Source organism: Oryctolagus cuniculus, chromosome 11, assembly GCF_964237555.1.
Source record: "Oryctolagus cuniculus chromosome 11, mOryCun1.1, whole genome shotgun sequence".
Lineage (NCBI taxonomy): Eukaryota > Metazoa > Chordata > Mammalia > Lagomorpha > Leporidae > Oryctolagus > Oryctolagus cuniculus.
In genome coordinates, this window is record NC_091442.1 from 44,820,469 (window position 1) to 44,844,951 (window position 24,483).

Below are 24,483 nucleotides of genomic sequence, written 5' to 3' on the forward strand. Positions count from 1 at the left end.
GTGACTAATTAAATAGTCCGTGCTTCCTTGCTGAGCTCAGAGCTGACCGCCCCTCCCTCGCCCCCCGCCCAGGAACAGACTGGTGAGCACCACTGTCCTGTCCTATCGGTCTCTGCCCCAGGAACCAATGGGCCCGTGTCCCCCCCCACCCCCCGATTGTCCTGTTGACAGGAGGTCAGAAGCAGTGCGGCAGTGACAGCCCTGGCGTGCATGGGGGCCCCCCTCTGCCGAGTCTGGGGAGGGGAGTAGGCAGCAGTCTGCCTCTGGGGGAGGCGGGGTTCCAGGAGGCAGGTCATGTCTTGTCGTGTTGCCCTGGCGGCATCAGAGTGGGGCCACCAGGGACTGTGCCGAGGCTGCAGCGGTGGCTGGGATGGGGGGTGGGGGCAGGGGCACAGGCAGGGAGGGTGTGTGCCAGGTGCAGAGGCTTAGTCTCCCCAGGCACAAGGAGCTGCCATTCTGCCCTGGGTAAACGATGACCCAGAACTGTCCCCCTGGCCTTGCTAGTCACAAGTGGGTCTCCTAATCGGATGCCGGTATTTAAATGTACTTAATGTTAAACCATTTACTGAACGTGTACACACCTGCTCATTCCTGGTGTAACTTTTCTTGTCTCCCAGAACATAAGAAAAGGAATGCTCTTTGAGTAACATTAGCCCCATGGCACGCATGGGGCGGGGCAGGGGCAGGTCAACTTGTTGTCATTTCTGTGGGTTCTCTTTGATTCTTTGGGGTTCAAGACATTAAATAGGAAATGCATTCTTCATGATCATACACAGCACAAACCATAGACCCCAAACCAAGTAATAGGCTCACCTCTCCAGTCTTCACAGTCTGCCACCAGCTGATCCTCGCGGGATGACACTGACACTTGTCTGTGCCTCCATCCCTTCAAACCAGGCTGAGACCAAAGCATTTGGGTGTGAGTAATTTATCTGCAGGTGCCCCTGCCTGGGAGAACAGGGTGCTGAGACAGGGAGGTCGGGAAAAGCAGCAGAGCCAAAACTGTGCTTGTCAGCAGGTCCCACTGGAGCCTTCTGAGGGACGCAGCTGCGAATGGGCCTCTCAGGGGTGCAGGGGGTTGGGGTATTTGCCCCGAGTGCCTGTCCTGGCTGTTGCAAGCTCACCCTGGGGCTGTTCTTCCAGCTCCTGGGGTCAGACAGTGTTCCTCCCTGATGGCTGTCAATCCAAACGGAAGGACGTCCAGATTCCTCACGGATCGTGGATCTTAACGTTCAGAGGGGCCACACCTTGGGCTTTTCAGAGCACTCCACTGCTGGTCATGAACTCATGGGCCACTGATGGATGTGTCTGAGGCCTTTTCCTGCTGTATAGATGCTTTGCCAACTGCTATCTTGAGATTCTTGGGGACCTTTGTTCTACTGCTAATCTGAAGTTTATCGTTTACATCTTTTTTTAAAGATTTATTTATTTATTTATTTGAAAGGCAGAGTTAGAGAGAGAAAGAAGGAGAAACACAGATAGATCTTCCATGTGCTTGTTCACTCCCTAAATGGCTATAATGGCCAGGGCTGGGCCAATCAGAAACCAGGAGCTTTATCCGGGTCTCCCATGTGGGTGCAGGGACCCACCCGTGTGAGCCATTCTCTGCTCTCTTCCCAGGTTTATTAGCAGGGAGCTAGATTGAAAGTGGAGCAGCTGGTATTACAGGAAACAGCTTAACATGCTGCTACACAATGCCAGTCCCTAATATTTACATCTTAAGAGGCTCTGCCTGCACCTCCCATCCCAAGACCAATAATTCTACTGCATTTTAAACAAAGCAGGGGCCAGGGCTGTGGCGCAGCAGGTAAAGCAGCTGCCTGCAATGCTGGCATCCCATATGGGCGCTGATTCGAGTCCTGGTTGCTCTACTTACGATCCAGTTCTCTGTTATGGCTTGGGATAGCAGTACAAGATGGCCCAAGTCCTTGGGGCCCTGCACCTGTGTGGGAGACCCAGAGGAAGCTCTTTGCTCCTGGCTTCGGATTGGCACAGCTCCAGCCGTTGTGGCCATCTGGGGAGTGAACCAGTGGATGAAAGACCCATCTCTCTCTCTGCCTCAGCCTCTCTGTAACTCTGCCTTTCAAATAAATAAATCTTATTAAAAATAAATAAATAAAAGCAAACAAAAACAACAAAGCAAAGACAAAAATTTCTGTCTTTATTCATATGTCTCAAATACTTAATAGGATCATAGATAAGGGTAATTCACAAAGCTCGTGGAAAAGTAGGATCCAAAGATAAGTTTATTTTGGTGCAAAAAATGAAATCGTGTATATGAGAGGTCTTCAAAGAAATCATGGAAATGCATGTTGCGGAGAAATACTATTCATGGATTTCAAACACTTTTTGCACCCAAATAAGCTTATCTTTTAATTCCATTTTTCCATGCAGGTTTTGAGCTCTCCTTGCTCTTCCTTGGTAGGACACTACTAAACTCTGCTCTCCTGTCTTGAGCACCTGGACGCCCTGGCAGCCTCGCAGTCATCTGCAGTCAGAATAGTGGTTTTTTGTTTGTTTGTTTGTTTGTTTTTTGACAGGCAGAGTGGACAGTGAGAGAGAGAGAAAGAGAGAGAAAGGTCTTCCTTTGCCATTGGTTCACCCTCCAATGGCCACCACAGCTGGCGCGCTGCGGCCGGTGCACCGCGCTGATCCGATGGCAGGAGCCAGGTGCTTCTCCTGGTCTCCCATGGGGTGCAGGGCCCAAGCACTTGGGCCATCCTCCACTGCACTCCCGGGCCACAGCAGAGAGCTGGCCTGGAAGAGGGGCAACCGGGACAGAATCCGGCGCCCCGACCGGGACTAGAACCCGGTGTGCCGGCGCCGCAAGGTGGAAGATTAGCCTGTTGAGCCGCGGCGCTGGCCAGAATAGTGGTTCTCAAAGTGTCATCCTTAGAACACCAGCATCAGCACCACTGGGGAACTTGGCAGGCCCCAGCCAGGTCTGCCGCATCAGGAACTTGGAATTGGCTCAGCAGTCTGTGCTTTGCCAGCCTTCTAGGGGTTCCCTCAGTCTGCAGCCCTCCTACATGGAAACCATCCTGTCCCTGCCGGCTTCTTCCTACCGTCCCCACTTTTCTCATGTGCAGCCATGCCTCCATCACAGACCAAAGACATGGTCCACCCTCAGCTGTGCCACTCTGTTCCCCCTACTCGGGGCCAAACCCACCAGTCACTTTCCCCTCCAGAGAGAGAATTAAGCTATAACATCTCCCCATTGAATCCTTTATCCTGGGTACAGGTGCATGAGGGAACAGGAGACGGCAACCTGGCCCCCCTCTTACGCCACGTGACATTGGGTGAAAATTGCAAGGAGCCTGGCCTGCAACACAGGTGTGGGAGCTTCTGTAGAGGTGATGGGGTCGGGGCATCCTCTCTGGGGCATGGGAGTCTAGGCATTGCTCCTTTCGTGAGGCCAGGCTAGGCTGCACCAGGCCAGACCATCTTTGTTAGGTGGCTTCTGGAGTGCATGTTTCTCTCTAATTACAGCTCTTTGAAGATAAAAACCTTTCAAAGGGATGATCCAACACTACCAACATCGGACAACATTTGGGCTTGAAAAAAAAATTAGCTTTGAATTTATCTTTATTTTTTTTAGAAGATGTATTTATCTATTTGAAAGGCAGAGTGATGGGGCAGGGAAGAGGGGAGTGTGAGAGAGAGAAATCTCCATCCACTGGTTCATTCCCCCAAAGACCCACAACAGCCAGAGCTGGGCCAGGCTAGAGCCAAGAGCTAGGAACTTCCTCCAGGTCTCCCACATGGGTGGCAGGGGCCCAAGCTTCCTCTCAGGATGCGCTAGCAGGAAGCTGGATTGGCAGCAGGGGGTACCCAGAGCTCAAACCAGGCAGTCCAGTATGGGGCCAGACATCCCAAGGGGCGGCTTACCCTGCTTGTGCCACAGTGCCCCTCCCTCCCCTTTTGTTTATGGAATTTATGGTGGACGAAAATGTTGTGACTCACCTTCCTAGACAATGGGGCTGACATTGAGTAGTCTGTCTATAAATAAAAGATTTTTCCAGAATCCCCGATGGCACGGTTGTGCGCGTCCAAGCCCCCTTAGGCGGGAAAGGAGAAGGCTGTAGAAATACAACTTCCTCAGCCCTACTTTTGGGTTACAGCTCAGTAGGACTGGCGTGCGTTCCAGGAATATGTGTTTCGACAGGCTCCCCCAGGTAATTCTGACATGCAGCTGGGCCTGGGAACTGCTTATGTAGATACTTCCTCAAAATTAGTGTTCTTTATCTGGAAGAAAACCTATTTCCCCCTCTAATTGTTCATTGTAGCTAACTCGTTCTTATGGGCTTGTTTTCAAGACCACATTTTCTGATTCCCAACAAATCATCTACCTTTCTAAGTCACGTCGTGACTTTAGGACTCACTAGGTCTAATTATTGAGTTATCATTAGCATGATGTCATTACTGGAGTCATTACCCCGTGTTCATAGTATGTAGACAATACATTGGACCTAGTAGAAAGCACCTCACAAGGTTTTATGTTTAAACTAGCTCCAGTAAGAAGGAAGGCCCCAGAAGCAGCAGGAAGAAATCTGCCCATGTGGTGTTAATAAAGCTTTCCTGATAACCATCACTTGCTCAGGACAAAACTCCTCCTCCTCCTCCCCCGTGAGAAGTGATCTCACTTTTTCTCATTTTTGAATTCCCAGAATGCTTTATTATTCCAGTCTCAAGGAACTGATTCGTGTCTTGTATTTTGCCACCTCTGGTGTGTGGCAGCTTTCTGAGTTGTCTTTTGTAGCTGCCATCTTGGCATTTTAAAGATTTATTTATGTGAAAGGCAGAGCTACAGAGAGAGACAGAGAGGGAGAGACAGGTTTTCCATTCACTGGCTCACTCCCCAGATGGCCACAATGGCTGGGACTGGGCCAGGCTGAAGCCAGGAGATTCTTCTGGGTCTCCAACTTGGGTGCAGGGGCCCAAGCAGTCTGGTCATCCTCTGCTGCTTCGCTAGGCCATTAGCAGGGATCTGGATCAGAAGTGGAGCAGCTGGGGCTCAAGCCGGCACCCGTATGGGATACTGGCATCACAGGTGGCGGTCCAACCCACTATACCACATGCTGACCCCAGTATTTATATATATATATATATATTTGACAGTCAGAGTGGACAGTGAGAGAGAGAGAGACAGAGAGAAAGGTCTTCCTTTCTGCCGTTGGTTCACCCTCCAATGGCTGCCGCGGCCGGCGCACCGCACTGATTCGAAGGCAGGAGCCAGGTGCTTCTCCTGGTCTCCCATGGGGTGCAGGGCCCAAAGACTTGGGCCTCCACTGCCTTCCCAGGCCACAGCAGAGAGCTGGCCTGGAAGAAGAGCAACTGGGACAGAATCCGGCGCCCCGACCGGGACTAGAACCCGGTGTGCCGGCGCCACAAGGTGGAGGATTAGCCTAGTGAGCTGCGGCGCCGGCCCAGTATTTATATTTTATATTTGCTCAGTATACTAGTTATTTAAAAAAAAAAAGATTATTTATTTATTTATTTATTTGAAAGAGTTACACGGGGGGGGGGGGGGTTCTATCCAATGCTTCATTCTCCAATTGGCTGCAATGGCCAGAGCTGCACCAATCTGAAGCCAGGAGACATGCGCTTCTTCTGGGTCTCCCATGTGGGTGCAGGGCCCCAAGGACTTGGGCCATCTTCCACTGCTTTCCCAGGTCATTGCAGAGAGCTGGATCAGAAGTGGAACAGCTGGGTCTCGAACCAGTGCCCATATAAGATCAGGCCAGGGTGTTAACCCACTGAGCCACAGTATACTAGAGTTCTTCAAAAAGTTTGCAGAAAATGTATATGGTGAAAAAAATTATATGTGGATTTCAAAAATGTTTTGCACCAGAGTAAATGTTTTTGCACCAGAGTAAAAAGAGCTCATCTTCTATGAACTTTTTGAAATACCCTCATGTAAACATATTTCCAAGTACACATGTGTAATTTCCTTACTGCACATGTATAGATTAAAAGGCACCATTCACCATTTCCCCCCAGTGATAAAAATAAAACTCAGTTTCAATTAGTCTGCCTCATGAGAACTCCCAAATTTTATTCTTATTCTTTCGATTGACACTTCAGGCGTGACGCTCCTGTTTATTATTTCAGCAAGGGTTTACGTGTCTTTCTTGTGCAGAGATATATCAGTTTTTTACCCAAGATCCTGAATCCTCAAATCTTCCCCCCAGTCCCTCACCCTGCCCACCACACCCTCCCCTGCCAGGCCCCTGGGACTCTGCAGCGTACCCACGACACTGAAGGCAGACGGTCGTACCTTACTGTCGGGCCCACTGCTGATGCCAGATTCGCTGCCCCAGGACACAGCCTGCTCTTAGGGTAGACATGCAAGACTTGCTCCTGGGCCCCTTTCTCAGGTTCCCTCCTCGTTCCTCCAGGGGCTGCCAAGAGGAGGGGCGCTCTGGCCCATTACCAAGGTGGAGCCAGCCACGATGGCACCCAAGAGAGAGAAGCAGGATCAGGGACTCTCCTAACCCTGCCTCCTTCTGTTGTGCTAAGGACCCTCATCCAGCACCTCCTCTTTGGTTCTCTCTCTTTGGTCTCCCCCTGGAGGTGAGAGCGTGCCACTATCAGCCACGCTGTGGACCTGGGTGCAGCTGCCATTTGATTTCTACCAACAGAACGAAACTGATTTCAGTACCATTAACACACTCCAACAGGGACCCAGTAATTCCTCAGTGCCATCTAATACCAGCCCATGTTCAATTTCCCCGCTGGTCTTAGAATGGGTCTTTTACAGTTTGTGTGTTTGGGCAAATAATGTCCAAATATTGCATTTGGTTAATGTGTCTCTGGAATGTATGACAGTCCCATCCATGCTCCTGCTTTTCTGCAATTTATTTTATGTTTTTAGGTTCTGACATAGTAGTGAATTTAAGGTGAAGTAATAAGAGGTCTGTGGTTTGTGTGTGTGTGTGTGTGGTTTACTTTAAAATACTCCAACAGCAAAAAATGATGGAGTGTCTTAAAAATGGCAGAATGTTGGTGATTGTTAAGCAAGCATCTTTCACCTCTTCTGCCTGTCAGATAGTTGCCCAAATCAAATATCCAGAGCACTGTAAAACAAGTCTCTTGTGATCTAAACAGAAAAAAATATTGCTGAAGCAAGTTAAACACTTGTGAGCTTCTCTTAATCTGCTCTGTATTGATAATAAATATTATGTTTTGATTTGCGTGACCCTATATTTTTCTTCTAGCATTGAAATTGCACACAACTTCCAACCTTTAAACACCATCTTGGGCATTTTGTCATTGATTTCGTGATATTATATGGTATCATGAAGACTGAATTAGATCTGAATTAGTCTTTGCATAGTAGAATATGCACTTCGGTTAAACATCTATCCTTGGTGTAGGATTTACTGTCATTTGGCAAATATTTTTGTCACCATTTTAAACAATTCAGTAAGCAGAGGCTTGGTTGAGTAAATTGAAACATTTAGATCAATGTGGAGTTATTATTTTCTCCTCTATATTCTTTGTTTAAATAAGAACACTAATGAAAGCAGTGAATAAAATTGCTTGCCTAGGTCAAGTCTGTTGTGCCAAAAAAAAAAAAATCAGCAAAAAAATAAAAAATAATGAGCAATCATTTAGCGAGTCGAGAGGTTTCTCCCGCCCAGAAGGGTGAGCAATGAGAAAAGTTTTATGTTTCTTTTATGGTGTTCACAACAAATTGGCAATGTGACTCTCTTTATTTGGAGGATAAGGATGTTTGGACCTAATTTTGTAGCTGTCCTCCCGAAGCCTGGAGTGAAATGCAATCCCTTTTACTTATTTCCCTGGATACTCTAATCCCCCCTGCTTTACAAGTATCTTTGAGCTGTTCCTCCCTTTGTATCCACAGCAACGTGAAATCCCCACTGGAATTATTTACTGTGAAAATGCAGGTGCACTTGTTTAATGTTTCATTGGCTTGAGCACTTAACTTGAACTATTTTTTTTCCACGTTAGAGTGACCTTTGGTTTCAGAGCTAAGGGCTCACAGTGATGTTAGAAATTGTTTATATACATTAAGCCAGCACCAGTGGATCTGAGAGCAGTGTGTGTTCTGTTGTGCTGCTGTCCCTGTCCATCCATGTAATGCTTGCCCAAACCCAGGCTGTACTCCGTGATCCACTGTTCCATCTGCGGGAACTTTGCGAATATTCATAGGTCATCGAATTGAAAAATCCTTCAAATGTCATCTCCATATTTTATCCTGAGAAGAGTTGGACTGTATTGCAATTACGTATTATATAGACCTTACGATTCTGGGCTGATACTCTTAGATAGCTTTAGATTTAAGGACTTACATTTTTTGGATGTTGTTAAATCAGATTACAGAGAGAACTGTCATAGCAGAAATATGAGGTTGGATGGAGGAATGAAAATGCTGGTAGTATTTCCATATAAAGGCAAAACCAAGTAAGGGACTTTCACTGAATAGCAAGAAGGGCGACGTTACAAAGGAAATTAGGGGGAGCTCAGGTTGGGCCCCAGCTATCATGAGCTTAAATACCACGCTAGCAAATTTGGACTTCATATTTTAGTAATAAAAATAGTTAACATTCATTAAGAATGTACAATTCAGCAAGTAGTAGTCTAAGCATTTCACACCCACCTTCTGTTTCCTCTCTACAGCACCCCTAGGAGGCATTAGGTTCTATTATTCCCATTTTGTAGGCTAGGAAACAGCAGCAGAGGGGTTAAATTTCTTGCCCAAGGTCGAAGAGCTGGCAGCTGGCTCCCAAGCCCATCATCTTATCCACTGCGCTCGCTAGCACACTAGCACAATAGTGAGTAAAGGTAGGGATTTTTAAAACCAGGAACTGTCGAGATTTGACTGACTTAAAGAAGAAGTGCAGAACAGGGCAAAAAAGAGACTTGTGCCAGGGAGACTACCCCTGAGGTTGTTGTTCTAGGCCAGATGCTGAGTTCAGGCGTTGAGGAGAAAGGGGCCAGGTGATGGGGCATGGTGACCAGTGTGAGAGGCAGGAGGGAGGGTAAGAATCTGAGCTTGGGCTAACAGATTCCTAGCTTAAGAGGTAGTTAGCTGGCCACGGCTCTGCCAGAGATACAGGAAAAGTGGAATAGGGCCCAAAAGAGCTTTGTGTGGGCACATGTGGAACGCTGAATGCCCTTGGAGCAACCCAGTTAGGACTGACAGGCACTTAAAAGTGAGTGTCATAGCTCAGAATTAACACTGCAGTCTAGTGCGGGGCCCTGTGGTCAGTACGTAAGATAAAGTTGTGACGGGAGATAGTCTCCTGGGGAAATGGACAGGATGCCTGGAAGCTTGGCGAGGAGGAGCTGTTAAACACACTGTCATCACAGAGAACCTTAAGGTGAGGTTGTCTCTGACAGTGGGTTCAGGAGCCACAGCTCCTTGGGTATTGGGTACTGGGGGGACAGCTCTCCCCTTTTCCTCCATCCGGGTTAGGGTCAGTGGTGGCATCCCTCTGTGGCGGCACCTTGGGTACCCCCTGTCCTTTTTGGGTTCCCATCACCCCGTACTTGCCTCTGCCTTAATTTCAGTCTCACCTGTAGCATCTGCAGCTATTTTTTTTTTTTTTTTTGGCCTGGACCCTGATTAATGAGGATCTCCTCCCATCCCCCTCCCACCGTTCCTTCATTAGTCAACCTGAGTAGAGTCTTGGAGTTGCCTCCCAGTGCTGTTTCTGCTTTGTCCCTCGTGGTTCTGGGAGAAGTTTCCGTACTTTTCTTTGGAAAACTACATTTCCCAGCAGCCTCCCTTGCTGCTGTGCGCGATCCCATCATTGAGTCCTGGCAGTGTGAGACTTTCAGACGGGCCCATTACCTCGTAGCCCTTTCTACCCACTCCTCTTTCCTTCTTCCTGTAACTGGACGTAATGGCAGTAGCTCCAGGAGCCACCTTGGACCCAAGGTGACCTTGAGGATGGAGAAGCAGAAAAACAGGGTCATGCCCGCCACTGGCTCAGAGATTCCACCTTACTGTCACTAGGCTGGTTTCTCAAGTATGGTTGTAAGAGAATTTGGCTGCTGTAGAGACTGGGAGAGACCCAAGAGGGTTTTTTTTCTTTTTAAGATTTATTTGTTTACTTGAAAGAGTTACACAGAGAGAGAAGGAGAGGCAGAGAGAGAGGTCTTCCATCCGCTGGGTCACTCCCCAGTTAGCCACAATAGCCGGAGCTGTGCCAATCCAAAGCCAGGAGCCAGGAGCTTCTTCCAGGTCTCCCACACGAGTGCAGGGGCCCAAGGACTTGGGCCATCTTGTACTGCTTTCCCAGGCCATAGCAGAGAGCTGGATAGGAAATGGAGCAGCTGGGACTAGAACCGGCACCCATATGGGATGCCGCAGCTTTACCCGCTACGCCATAGTGCTGCCCCCCCAAAGAAGGGTTTGAAAAGCAGACAGGTTGATGGGGAGACCCTCTCTCTTCTGAATCGGGAAATGGGACAACGTTCTCTGTAGAGGCATCCTGACGTGACAAGCTGGGCACTGGCCCGAAGCAGGTGGCTGGCCTATGTTTTCTCTGTGATGTGTGAGATGTGTTCACTTGGAATGAGTCAGGAGAACAAGAAGTGTTACAGTGGGGAACTTGAAGATTGGGTAGAGGGCCAGAACAGCCACTAGCTAAAATGGATGGAAAGTTGCTGCTTTTATAAAGAGAAATCCGGAAAATGCCTCCTCCCTGCAAAGAAAAAAAATCTCTGTAATGTATCATAAATGATGCAAAAAATAAACCCCGATTGTGTCTTTTGGGAAATTTTTAATCATATGGTAGCATAATTCGGGATAACACGATATGGTCATTTGACAGTTCACAAGATTCACGTTGTCAGAAAATTCAAATGATGTAGTACCAGAGGGATAAGATATGTAAGAGACAAAATGGGAGAAACGTGGAGCCTTCTTCTCATACGGAGATGTAAAGAAGGCCTGTGAAATCAGTGGTAGGGGCCAGCATTGTGTCACAGCTGGTTAGCCGCCACCTGGGACACCGACATCCTGTATCAGAATGCTGGTCCAAGACCCGCTGCTCTGCTTCCAAATCCATCTTCCTGCTACTGTTCCTGGGAAGGTAGCAGAGGATGGCCCAAATGCTTGGACCCCTGCCACTTCTGGAAGACCAGGATGGACCTCTTAGCTCCTGGCTTTGGCCTGGCCCAGCCCCAGCTATTGTGTCCATTCGGGGAACAGCAGATGAAAGATTGTGTGTGTGTGTGTGTGTGTGTGTGTGTGTTTGTGTGTCCCTCTCTCTCTTTGTCACTCTTTGAAGTATATAAGTAAATAAATAAATCTAAAAAAACTATTAGTAGTACAATATACAGTTCAATCACATAGGATCTAAAGCCGGAGTAGATTTTACTTGCATACAAATACAGACATATGCTATTGTCATTGTTATCTGCATTTTCCATTAAATGGTCATAAATCAAAGGCCTGTCACCAGTGTGCACTTTCAGGCTGGCAGCCATAAGTCACAGGGGTTAATTGTGACCTTTATGCTATTTGAAGATATTCAAAATTTCTGTTCTTATTACCAGAGGATAAGATAATGCTTGATTTTTTTCCTATCAAATAAGAATATTCATTCTTAAATGACACCCATCCTTGGAGACTTTTAGAGCAAAATCTTTCATAATATTTAGCTATTTTTAAATGTCAGGTGCAGTGAGTTCAATGCACGCCCTGTCCAGGCCATCACCAAAAGTCTTCTGCTTTTAGTGCCACTTAGCAGACTGTCAGTACATTGATAACATCTCCACATTTGGAAAATTTCCAGTCTCTTCCTCGGGAGAGGAAGGCAGGTGCTCTCTGATTTGGTCAAGGCCTCCTCTTTGGTTGGTCGTGTGCATTAAGAAGAGATTGTAGAAGGAAAAAAAAAAAAAGTCATCAGCCAGGACCCTGTGAAAAGATCCGCTCCCCCCTAAAATCCTGCTGACACTACATAAAAGGCAGACGTGCAGCAGGGGTTAACACTGAAGGGCAGAGACAGAGTGAGTCCAAAGTGCGAGAGGTCTTCAGGCTGGGCAGAGAGGGTGGTGCGGTGAGCGGGGAGGGTGCTGCTCAGGGCCAGAGCCCCGGATTTCCTTCCTGACCCTGCTTCTTAATGAGTTCCGTGACCTTGGTCAAATCACCTACCATTTCCCACACTGATTTTCTTACCCCCCAGCATAAACTGTCTTGAAGATTAATCTCTGTGATAATGCCTACAAATGGACCTTGGGCTCTGGAAAGCCTGATGTGAATATAAGGCAGTTTTGCCCTGGAAAGGAACCTTCTAGAACTTTCTCCCAGATGATACCTTGGTACCCTGATTAGAGTATATTTGAAAGCAGCAAGGCTGATGTTGGCCACTGGGATTATACAGTTGATGGAAACTTCTGGACTAGAGAGTTCTAGGGAGCAGGCAGTCAGCCCTCCCAGGACTTCGACGTTGCTGTGAGTTCAACCAATTGCAGATGGAAAATATTCAGGGGAAAAAAAGCAGACTCTGTGCGGAACACGTACAGACTTTCTGCCTTGTCATGATTCCCTAAACGATGCAAGGTAACCACAGTTGATTTGGTATTTACACTGTCTGAAGTAGTCCAAGAAATCTGGAGACTACTTAACATATACAGGAGGATACACATAGGTGATATGTGCACAAACTGCACATTTGAGGCACGGGACTGGAGCACCCTCGGATTTTGCTGTCCTCAGGGGGTCCCAGAACCAACCCTCCCTGGATGCAGAGAGACCACTCAATAGAGGAAGACGTCCAAACCCTGCCTTGGGCTCACTGCTCTGCCTGTTACTCCGGCCTTGGTAAACTGCTTAGTGTTAAAGCCACCTAAAAGGATAGGGAAAACAGTACTGCCCACGTCAGCTTTCTGCTGTGAGGCCGGCACACAGAGTGCTTGGTCGTAGGTACTGAGCAAGGTTTAGCTGTGTTGGTTATGATCCAGGTAGTTTCTTAGAAAATAGGCTGATACTCAAACTTTACATTCATTTATGCCCAAATTTACCTCCCTCATCCTAATGCTCGGGTTTTATTTTGTTTTACTTTGAAAAGCAAGTTTTAAAAAAAATTAGGCAGTGTGTGCTGTGACATTGTGTGTAGCTTTTAGAAGGTTCTACAGTTAGCAGCCCCCAAGCCATCTTCCTTTTTTGATTTGAACATATCGTTCCTGTTTGAAGGTATGTGCAAAACTTGCCAGCCTCAAAGAAAAATCCAAATGTTGGCTGATCTACCAAAGAAAGTTAAACCGAATAATGACAGTAAAACTTCCACTGGCTGGTGCTTAACTTCCCTTTATTCTTTTCCTTTCTCTCTCTTCCGCAGCTCGCACCTGAAGTTTAACAGTCTCACCCTGATTTCAACTCATGGACTTCCAGGGAAAAAACTTCTGGGCCATGAACAAAGGAAATTCCTAGCAAGCGAGTATGAATTCCGTTTGCGTTTCCGCTCTGAGACCTTAACTGTCCTGATTTGTGTGCCGTCTTTTTAGGCTAAGTGATGGATTTCAGGTCAGAAAGGGAAACGTGGCAGGCTTCTCTCCTGGACTTCAGCTACTACTTAGGAAATCTGAGTACAAACCTGCTAACGAGCGCGTGGCCAAGAGTTGTGCCTTTCCTTTTTATCTATGGACAGACATTGGCCCTGTTCCAGATCGTTGGGTTGGAGCCCCCGCTACCCATACATTTGGGTTCTAAGTGACACCGCAGGGCAGCAGGCAATCTACAGGACCCCTCCAGGGGATACTGGTCCCCCACCCCCACCCCACACACCCTGGCCGTTGCGGTCAGGGCAGGCTAAGCAGAAACCTTCCATGCCACTCTGGGTGAGTTGTATTGTTTTCAGCACAGTGGAATCACTATGTGATAATATCCGTTCTGGGAAATGCCATTTCATTACCTCACGGCTTCCATTGGTTTTAATTTCCTTTAGCAAAACATGGGTACCAGAAACAGCAGGCACCCTGCCTCTGGAAACGTGCTCCCAGGGTATCCCACGAGGAGGAAGGAAATTGTTCCCTCTAGGGGCTTCATTTCAGAACCTGCGATGGAGAGACCCTGTTTGCTGTGTGAAAAAAGGCTTGCTTTGCCTTCAAACAGGGAAAAACCACAGCTTCCTTGCCTGTTAGAACCACACTCATCTTCACCTAATGCTTTTATCAGACTATAAATTTGTTTTTTTTTTAAGGAGGTCATGATGGTACAGAAAAACAGTGGCCTGGGTTTTCAGCTAGGAGGGATGTGGGTTCAGATTCTGCCCCTACCACTAAGGGTCTGGCCAAGGGGTTTCATTTCCTGAGCTGTGTGTGTGTGTGTGTGTGTGTGTTGTGATTATAAAAAGTATATGGTGAGCCAAGCTGGCATAACAACTTGGCATAACACCAAGTTCTAGCCAGGAGTAGAGGATGGCACACAAGTATCCCCTCCCTCACTTTCCCTCTTTCTAAGTTTCTAACCAGGAAATGCTGGTTTCATGGATAAATGCAAGGTCCCGTCAGTCCCCATGTGGGCGTGTTGTTGTTGGCGGGGGGAGGCGTGGTGAGTGACTGTGCCACCCTGCAGAGTCCGGGAGGCTGGTGGAAGTGACCCCTGCATCCGCCCTAGCCTCTCTGCCTTCTCCGCCTGGTAGCCCAGCAGTGCTGCGAAACTGGACGCATCGTGTCCACCCCTCGCAGCCCAGAACGCCATGAGCCACCTGTAGCTACCGAAATCTAAATTAATTACAACTCCAGGAGATGGAAATTCTGCTCCTCAGTCACATTAGCCACATTCCAAGTGCTCGGATAGCCACACGTGCCCAGTAGTCACGATGCTGCACAGCACAGCTGCAGAACATTTCTGCTATCACAGAACCATCTAGAATGCTCAGACCTACAACCTGTCCCCACCCACTGTCTCCTCTGGCCTCATCTTTTACGATTTCTGCCATTTCCCCCTCTACGCCAGCCCCAGCAAACCTCCTCAGCGTCCCTCAGACACAACAGACAAGTTCCTACCCTTTGGGGTCTTGGCTTTTCTCTCTAAAGGTCACCTCCTCCAGAGGTGTGCCCTGACTGCTCCATTCATTTGCAGTCAGCATCCCAGCACACTGCAGTCCCCCTCACTCTGCTCTAGTTCTCACTTGCGATAAAATCCTCCTGATTTGCCTCTGAAGGTGGTTTATTCTTTACATTGCCTTTTTTTTTTCTCACCAGTGAGATCCCCAGCAATTTAGACAGTGCTTGACACATAGCAGGTGTTCAGTGAGTAATGGTGGGATAGATGCAGGTTAGCTCACACATTCATACAAAAATCCCCTAGATCACGCATTAGACAAGAACTAAGTAAGTGACCCAGCCAGCTCCCTCCCCATGGCTAAGTGCTTGTTATCACGATTCTTAGAAACCACAGACTGAACAGGACGTCTCCTTGTAACCCCAGTAAAGGAAATGATTTCTAATCATGCACTTTAAAACTAACAAGTGCCAATGACACCCACAAGTCTTAATAATTTAAGATGTTCGTTCTAAATACTAATTTGAGCTTGTCCTTAGCCAGGATCCGGGTTTATGACTTCTGTCGCTGCTCTCTGCACCACCACACTTGTCTTCCTTCCCCCTCCCTGCCCAGCCTCTGGCAGAGGTGCTAATGACATGCTTGGGAGGCAGCTGAAAGGCAGGGCGGAGAAACAGGAGGCTGGAGATAGCTACTAATTGGACTAGCAGCCCTGAGTAATTGAAAGTTGATTGTGACACTCCTTCTTCTGAGAGCATCACAATCAAGCCTTCATGAAAACCTCTGAAGTTCTTTGCAGTTCTGAAGGGTTCCGAGGGGTGCAGGCCTCTGCTGGCATACACTGGCCATGCTGGAGCTGGGCACTGATTGTGCACCTGCAGCCTGGGGCTTGGTCTCCTGCCCCGGCCAGGTCGGGGCCACAGCAGACCTGAGCGAACTGGGCCCCTTGCAGAAGCTTCCTCACCCTGAACTCTGCTATCGTCCTCCTCCTTACCTGGCTCTAGATTCTCTGTGAAGATGACCTTTCTTTCTGTCCCTTCTGAGTCAGAGCCAAGCTCACTTGAGACCCATGATGTCGCACTGAGGTTCCTTCTTTGCTCCTTCTCTCTTGTCCGGAGAAGCTTAGCGGAGATAGTGCCTTGTCATCGAGTTGTGAACAGTCTCTGCTGTGTTAGGATCTTAATGCCTGTTAACTCTGCTGGGGAAATAATTACGGAAAAGCATCCCGTACTCGGTCCCGGAATATGGTTCTGGTCACTTGGTGGGGAAATGAAATAAGATCTACAGTGGAGAGCATTCTCTTGGCACCAAATGGCTGTTGACACGGAGAAATGCTGGATGTTCCAACAGAGCATCAGAGCAGGCGCCCCACGCTCACTGTTCAGTGCTTCCTTCCACCATCCCAGTGGGGGCTCCTCGAAAGTCCATTCCCCCAAGTTCCCGGTTCCACCTGGCCAGAGCTCCTGCTGTGAATCCTGAAATCCACATTCTGACATTATCAACACCACCGCGATCCTGTCGTTAAAAATGGCATTGCGTCACCTTAGCCTTCTGCACATCTCCCTGGAGAGCTTTTATCTGTGGACAAATCCCCAGAACACTAATCCCTGTGCACTAACTTTATTTCCTCTTCCCCTGGCTTGGGCCACGTACTGTAGGGACCATGTAACTACTAGGAGCAGCCCTTTGTCCTTCTGTCGTGGACAGACAGGATTGCTGGAGTTGCCTGTAAAGCTATCAAAATGGTTTTTTAAAAGAGAATTGCATCTCACTGTCCATTATTCCCCTGTGACCGGCCAGCCCTTGCTTTTCTTCTTCTTTTTCTTTTTTTTTTTTCATTAGGAAAAAAAATTTCTTGTTTTTAAGTGTTGTTTCAGAGAGAGATGCAAAGCCTAGAGCGTGCCCGTCTCTTTCACGGGCCCTGGTAACGGGGTCTAATGTGCATCCATTACTAGAATTCTCTTTGTGCAGTAAGACCAGACTCTTGCATGGATCAAAAAGAAAAACGTGTTCTCCCATTACCACTTGAGAATCCTGTTTGCCTGCAAGGAGAATAAACAGGATTATGTATCATTAGCATTATTTAGGATAATGCCCTCGCCATATGCATCCCACTTGACAAAACAGCATCTCTCACGTTCTCATGTTCATTCCTTACGGGGGGTGGGGTCAAGGCGCGGAGGGCGGGCTCCTTATCCCCTGTAGAGAGGTGAGGAGACGAGGACATCAGGGGATGCAGGGCCAGGGGTCAGGGTCACTGCGGAAAGCACAGGGCTGCAGACCCTGGCCCTGGCACAATTCTGCTTGACGCATGCAGCCTACATGTAAAGCCCGCTCTTCCTGTCCTGTCACCTTGGACGGCCAGTGCTTGTCAGAACAGGAACACTGAGAGGTCATCTTCACAAGGTCATGCCTTCCAGAAAATTCTTCAAACAACCCTTACCCAGTGTGTCTCAGTAAACCCAAAGACACCCAAAACCTACTCTCATCCCACTGCAGCAGAGTGTGACCTCAAAACGAGAGCCTGTGTGGCCACCAGCTCCCGCTCTGAGCCCCGGTGCTGAAGCCCACGCCGGGCTTGCTGTGCATGGCCGGCACAGGGCATCCCTAAATTCCCCAGGGATTTCCCTGGTTGCGACCATAATTCCCTAACTGACCTGCTTCTTTAAATAAAAGGTGGGTCTTTGGGGCTTGGTATGAAGCCTCTCATGAACACCAAGATTGAGTCGTTTATTGAAAAAGTGTTAGCATGTAAGAAGATCTCTCAGTGTCCTAGGACCCCGACCCTTGTGTCAACCGTGTCAGTTTACTTCTTTCTCATGCCCTTGCGGTCAGTGCAACAGTTCAGCGGCTGAAGTCACCTTAAAGACACCGTGAACAGAAGCAGGAGTAAGAGTGTCCGAGATTTCTCACACGCACATCCCCACTCCATGGAGACCAGCCTAGGCCAGGCAGAACAATTTCACTTTAATGTCAGTTTGTGACTTGAGTGTTTCATAACGAAAAACCTCTTAGCATCGGGTCCCGGTCAGCTCGCAGCGAGAGCACGGGCCCGGCCCACTAGGGGACTTGAACCAGCTCCCCAGATGTCTAATGAATGCCCACTGTCAGCTGCTCAAATGTCACTTAGGGAGCTCCTCTCTCCCTCTCTGTCTTTGCAGCTACTGTTTTAATGATAAAGATTATGCCTTGATGTCGCTGTGCTCCTGGGTTAACGTGGTGGTGGGGAGAATGACCGCTATAGACCGGGTGGCCAAGCACGTGGTGGTGTCCCATGAAGACATCGTGTACTACGACCACCTCATCCTCTGTACCGGGCAGCAGTACCAGGTAGGGCTGAGCAGGGGGTGCCGAGGGCGTGCCGGGAGCTGTGCCCTGATGTATACACGTGTACCGGGGGTAAACGCGCTCACTCCCTGGGCAAAGAGCATCCTCCTTGTCCAGACAGCTGCCGCTTAGCATTCACAAATACACTCTTCAAGCCCTGTGCCCACGGCCAGAGTTGTGTCTGCAAACCCTCCCAGGGACCCAGGCCAAGAAAAACATTCTGCTCAAAGATACAAATCGCAGCGAGTTGGAGAAATGTTTCTTGAAACGGCTGTCCAGCGTCTTAACACTTAACCGCTCGCCGCGGCACAATGCAGACGCGACCAGGCATGCGTGTGTGCTAAATTAATTGATGCCTCAAGAGGCTAACATTTGGCTGTGTGGCAGTGGGCTCAGGCAAAAATATTTCAAACATGCGCACCTTCTGTCAACCCTTATTTTATTTTGTCTCTCAGTCTTAAAACTAGGGAATCTGATTGGCTTCCCGGTGGCCGCACTTCCCGTTTGATTAATCTCTCGAAGCTGCATCTGAATAAAGCCGTTGCTGGTTGCAGGGAGAGCTGCTCCACGCCTTGGGGCGGCAGATGGCCGTTTTCCTGCCCTGCAGTACATGCTGTCATTTCACGTGGTCCACAAAGGCCGCTGTGTCTCTCGCCAGTGAACTCTAACCCGGGGACGGGGGGTGGGGTCTCAGACCATCTTGCGAACAGTCGTGGATTCCATGCAGAGATGTGTGTGCACACTGCCCAGCTGGGAGGAGCCGCAGCAGGGAAAACCCTACCCCACCCCCACTCCCACCCCCTCCCCAAGGGTCTCAGTCCCTCCCGGCTCTGTCACTGCATGCCCCAGCAGCAGAGAGCGTGTCTGCTGTGACCGCACATTGAGATCATCTGGAACTCTTTGAAAACCTTCCTGTGCCTTCGCCCTGCCCCCTCAACCACCAGTATTATTTTTTCTTTAATTTTATTTATTTTCATCTCCTTGAAAGGCAGAGCCACAGAGAAAGACAGAGACAGAGAGAAAACTACTCCATTCACTTGTTCGCTCCCCAAGTACCCACAACAGCCAGGGGCCAGGGCTCCGTCAGGCTAAAACCAGGAGCCTGGAGCTCCATCTGGTCTCCCACATGGGTGGCAGGGATTTGAGCCATTGACTGCTGCTTCCCAGGTGCATGAGCAGGAAGCTGGCTGGGAAGCGGAGGTGCAGGCACACTCATGCTAGCACTTGGGTACATGGTGAGGGCATCCCAGGTGGTGACTTAACCTACTGTACTGAAGCACCAACCCCAGTATTCTTTTTTTTTTTTTTTGACAGGCAGAGTGGACAGTGAGAGAGAGAGACAGAGAGAAAGGTCTTCCTTTGCCATTGGTTCACCCTCCAATGGCTGCCGCGGCCGGCGTGCTGCGACCGGCGCACCGCGTTGATCCGAAGGCAGGAGCCAGGTGCTTCTCCTGGTCTCCCATGGGGTGCAGGGCCCAAGCACTTGGGCCATCCTCCACTGCACTCCCTGGCCACAGCAGAGAGCTGGCCTGGAAGAGGGGCAACCGGGACAGAATCCGGCGCCCCGACTGGGACTAGAACCCGGTGTGCCGGCGCCACAAGGCAGAGGATTAGCCTAGTGAGCCGCGGCGCCGGCCCCCAGTATTCTTTTCTTAAGCTCCTCAGGTAATTGTAAGCCAAGGCTGAGAACCACCAACTTGAATTTCTTGAGCAGCACCTCTCACCCCGCACGGTGCACACGGATCCACCGTGCATCTTGTTAGAACACGGATTCTGAGCCCAGGGGGTGGGTCAGCGGAGCCTGAGATGCCACATTTGCATGTTCCTCTTGCTTTGCAAACCATTCCACGGGAAGACAGTGCCGTGCACCCTGCAGCGTGCTCTCCCCTCCCTTACCCAGGGGTTCCAGTTGCGGCTGGCGGCTGTGTGTTTTGGAAGCTATGTGTGGAGGACCCAGCCAGCGCTCTCGCGACTCGGGCATCTGCCCATGTGTGTCCAGCTGCCCCTGCAGCTTTAATCAGTGGCACACTAAGCCCTTGCCCTTTCTGCAACGTGAAACATGAAATAAAGAAGTGAGAAAGGGAGTTCCAATTTAATTTTTGCAGAAGGACATAAAAATCAAAGATACATAGAGTGATCAGAAAGGGCAGCTGAATTCACTGGAGAGTCTCTGGTCCCCATTTCTTTGCCTGTTTCCTTCTCTTCAATTCTCCCCTGATTCTGTCCCAATTTCGTGACTTTTAAAGCAAGAGAGAATGTTGAAAATAAAACTTAAACCCAAAGAATGAACATAACCTGTTATAAAATAGAACTACCAACTTAAAACTCTAATCAGATGTTTTGAATGGCATGCCTCATTCTAAAATAGTTTTTGATGGGCAAGTGCATATCACTTAATTGGTCAGAAAATCCATGCAGAAGGTAAAATACTTAATAGTCCTTTAGGGCTGATGTGAACAAGGCTGCTTTCACTCCCAGTCCTCTTTTACTTCCATGTCTTTGTCCTAGAGACCACCAGTTTGAAGGATTTCTGTTGTTAATTCTTCCATGGTTACTCCCATAGCTCCAAACTATACATTTGTGGAAGTTTCTTCCTGGATCTATTGGCTTCAGACTAACTGTGAGCTCTCCATTTTGGACAGGGGCTTAGCTAGCTCTCTTCCTACAGTGCCTCCTCTGCACACACACCCTGTCCATTTGATTATTGTTTGTGGTGAACACAAATTGATTCTGAAATACTCTGAGATGACTTTCAAATGAGATCACAGAGCCGCTTGCCACAGGTTGTAGACAGTTTGGGCTTTGGGTAACCCCATGCAGAGGAAGAACGAAACTTTGTCCACTCAAAGTCAAATGAACTTGGCATTGACCACTGGAAAACTGGGATGTGAACGGTCTAAAAGGGTTGGTGATCGCTGGAAGCCAGCAGGTTAAGGCCACTACCTGCATCCAAGTGAGAGCAAAGGCTGGGGCCTTTGGTTTTCCTAAGCTTGATAGAGAGCAGCAATATGATGTGGTCTCCAGAAAGCTTAATGAGATACTAGACAGGGTGAATAAAAGTGTGATATGCAGAATGATGCAGCCCTGGGTGAGAGTCTGCCACAAACAGGAGCTAAGGAAGAGCGCTGTTTACACGGAAACAGGCCTGAGAGAGCCACGCCCCCTTGTCATCTGACGGCACCTGGTACAAAGAGGTTCCACTTGAGGATGACTAAAGGGGAAAGACTATTTTAAAGCATGCTGCAAAGCCTTCGTTGTCTTCCCCCATCCGAGAGACAGAGCCTCTGTCTCCTCTCCTTCAGTCTGGAGTCAGCAAGGCTTCTGACTGTCTTGTCTAAGGCCAGGCAGTTCCTCCATTGTTCCTGGAGCCGCAGTGCCCACAGGAGGAGTCCCAGCACCTGGGGCCCCCCGCCGGAGATGGCACAGGTGAGTTCTTTGCTTGGCGGTCTCACGAATCCCAGCTTCCTGGCCTTCTCTGCCACACTCCAGATGTGTGAGTGACAGCATTTTGGACCCACCAAACCAGTCCATCTGCCAGCTGAATATACCAAGTGACTTCTGTTGGTGACACATGGAATGAAAGAATTGTCCAGTCAAACCCCACCCAAAATTTCTGACCCACAGAGCATGACAAGCTGATAAAATTGGTGGTTGTCTAAACCACGAAGTTTTGGGTGATAAATTCTTTACTCACCGTATGACTACCGCAACAAGGTGATGACACAGAAGAAGAGAAAGGGAGAGCGTACTTTTGAAAATACCTCCAAATGCTGGATTCACACAAAAGCACGTATGTCCATATCCCACAGACATCGCAGGAAACTGTTCACCCTCAGTTCTGTTTGATCACCCAGACTCTGAAATGGGAGCTGAAGCCCGCAGAAGCCAAGCCCAGAATCAATATGAAAAGGGAGGTGGATGAGTGAAGCAGGGTTGATATGAGACAGAAGGCTGCAGAACAAAGTTAGGGTTGCTGAAGACCAAGTACAAAGCTCCCCTGAGGGGCAGGGGCAGAGGATAAAGGGACACATGTGCAGATGACGGGACACCATACACGTGGAGGCAACACGTAGATAAGAGGTTTTTCTGAAGCAAAGACCCGACGAAATGGAATGGAGACAGTAATTAAAGACATGCTAGAAGAAAACGTTCCTTGAGTGGAAAATATATTGTCCAAACGACCACCTTCCAGGCAAAATAGAAGAAAACATTTTTTTAGTTACGTTCTGACAAATGTCGAAGAATGAGACATTTCTCATGGTGTCATGGAAATTATAGAGGGAGGGAAAAATGAACAGACTTCAAAAGGAAACTAACATTACTAACCTAGTCCCCTGAAAGAGGACAGAAGTAAGGCAGACATAAAAATTTCCTGTCCAGAGTTAAATGACAAAAGAAAATGAAACTAACCACGCAGTTCTGGAGAAAATGTGAGGATTCAATGATTATGTGTCCATCTAAATCAGGCCTGTCTAGATGTAGTATAAAGCCATTCTCTTATGTGCAAGTCTCAGGAAAAAAAAATCTTCCATGGTTTTTATTTTAATGTGTATGACAAACAACTGAGAAAAGAAAACTTAGAAATTCATAAAAATATAAAGAGAAATGGCACTGAAACAAGTACACCTGGCATATCCTGTTTATTTCTTGGAGTTAAATTTGAGAAGGGAAGTAAGACAACTCAGAATCACTCCAGATGTGCAGCCAGAGTGGTAAAGACCGAGGGTGCACAAGATGGCTGGCCTGGCTCCAAACACTTGAAGGGTTTTCATGTAGATTTTTGTACACGGGTAATTCAAGAAGTTCATGGAAAAATGAGATTGAGAATGTAAGTTGGAGTGGCTGTTTAGCCTGGCAGCTATGACGCAGGTAGGAATGCTTGTAGCCTATAGCAGAGTGCCTAGGTTCAAGTCCCGACTCTGCTCCTGAGTCCAGCTTCCTGCTCATGTGCACCCTTGGAGGCATCAGAGGATGGCTCAAACACTTGGCTCCTTCCACCTACGTGGGAGACCCAGATGGAGTTCCTGACTCCTGGCTTCAGCCTGGTCCAGCCCCAGCTACTGTGGCCATTTGGGGAGTGAACCAGCAGGTGGTTCTAATAGCCTGAAAGTCTTCTCCAGTCCCAGGAGCTCAGGAGCATGCTGTCGCCGGAGCTCTCACCGTGGCAGTTGATGGACTCACTGACACAGACACACATGTGTTGACCATGGGAACTCTCCCAGGAGTATCGTTTTCATCTCCACTTCACAGATAGGGGAGCCGAGGTACAGTGAAGCTGGGGTAGCTTGTCCGTGGTCTGTCTTTACTGCAAGGACACTTTGCCCATTGTAGCTGTGGGGCTTTTCCTGACTCAGTTCTGAGGCCTTATGCTGTGCATATACAAGACAGGCAGTGTAGACCTCGATGCCTCCAGCTGCTTCTGAGTCTGGTGCCCTGTGCCTACCTCTTTTTTTCTCCACATCGTCTCTACCTGGTAGCAAAATCAGAGAGGCATAGGGGAAAACTCAGGTTACTGTGCTGATTTCTTTGGCTTTCACACTGGTGTTTGCTTGATTTTAACTTGAACCACAGTAATTAAAAAAAAAAATTCTGAGTCTCTATGAAAAACCCCAGGATCTTGCATTTGCTGAGATACCAGATCTAGCCGTCCTGATTCCAACCTCTACCCTGGTGACAGCTGGGTGGAGCTGAGTTATGACTGAAGTCTCAGCCAAGGCTCAGGCCCTCCAGGTTGTCACAGTGTGCTTGTCATGGAGTACCAGTGTCAGCTGCTTGTCTTTCATTGTGTTTCCACTGCCGCTGTCATTACAGTGGGGAAATGTGTCTGCATCCACTCATGTCTGGGAGAAAAGAAATTATGGTGGGAGAGAGAGAGAAGAGAGAGAGAGAGGAAATATTTCTTTGGCAAAGTGAAGAATAATCCTAGAATTCTAATATGTAAATAGTAATCCACTCCCCTCTCTTTTCTGCCTACCCCCTCTATGCACTTGAATTTTAACCCATGGTATAATTGTCTCTGTGGTAGATTTTATCAGTCATGGTGTTGTTCAGTCCAGTTCCACGACTTCGTCCAGAGCCTCTTTATTTTTTTAAAGATTTGTTTATTTACTTGAGAGATACAGTTCCAGACAGAGAGGGAGAGGTAAAAAAAAGTCTTCCTTCCAATGGTTCAC

At 48.4% G+C, this 24,483-nt stretch overlaps 1 protein-coding gene across 4 annotated transcripts in view; it reads left to right on the plus strand.

Moving 5' to 3' along the window:
• Window positions 1-24,483, plus strand: part of CFAP61 (cilia and flagella associated protein 61) — a 252,953-nt gene that overhangs the window by 147,419 nt on the left and 81,051 nt on the right. For all 4 annotated transcript variants that reach the window (XM_008256339.4, XM_051845334.2, XM_008256341.4 and 1 more), the window contains 2 exons: window positions 13,317-13,415; window positions 18,145-18,313. In XM_008256339.4, the coding sequence (XP_008254561.2) occupies window positions 13,317-13,415; window positions 18,145-18,313 (268 nt within the window). The remainder of the gene's footprint in view (window positions 1-13,316; window positions 13,416-18,144; window positions 18,314-24,483) is intronic.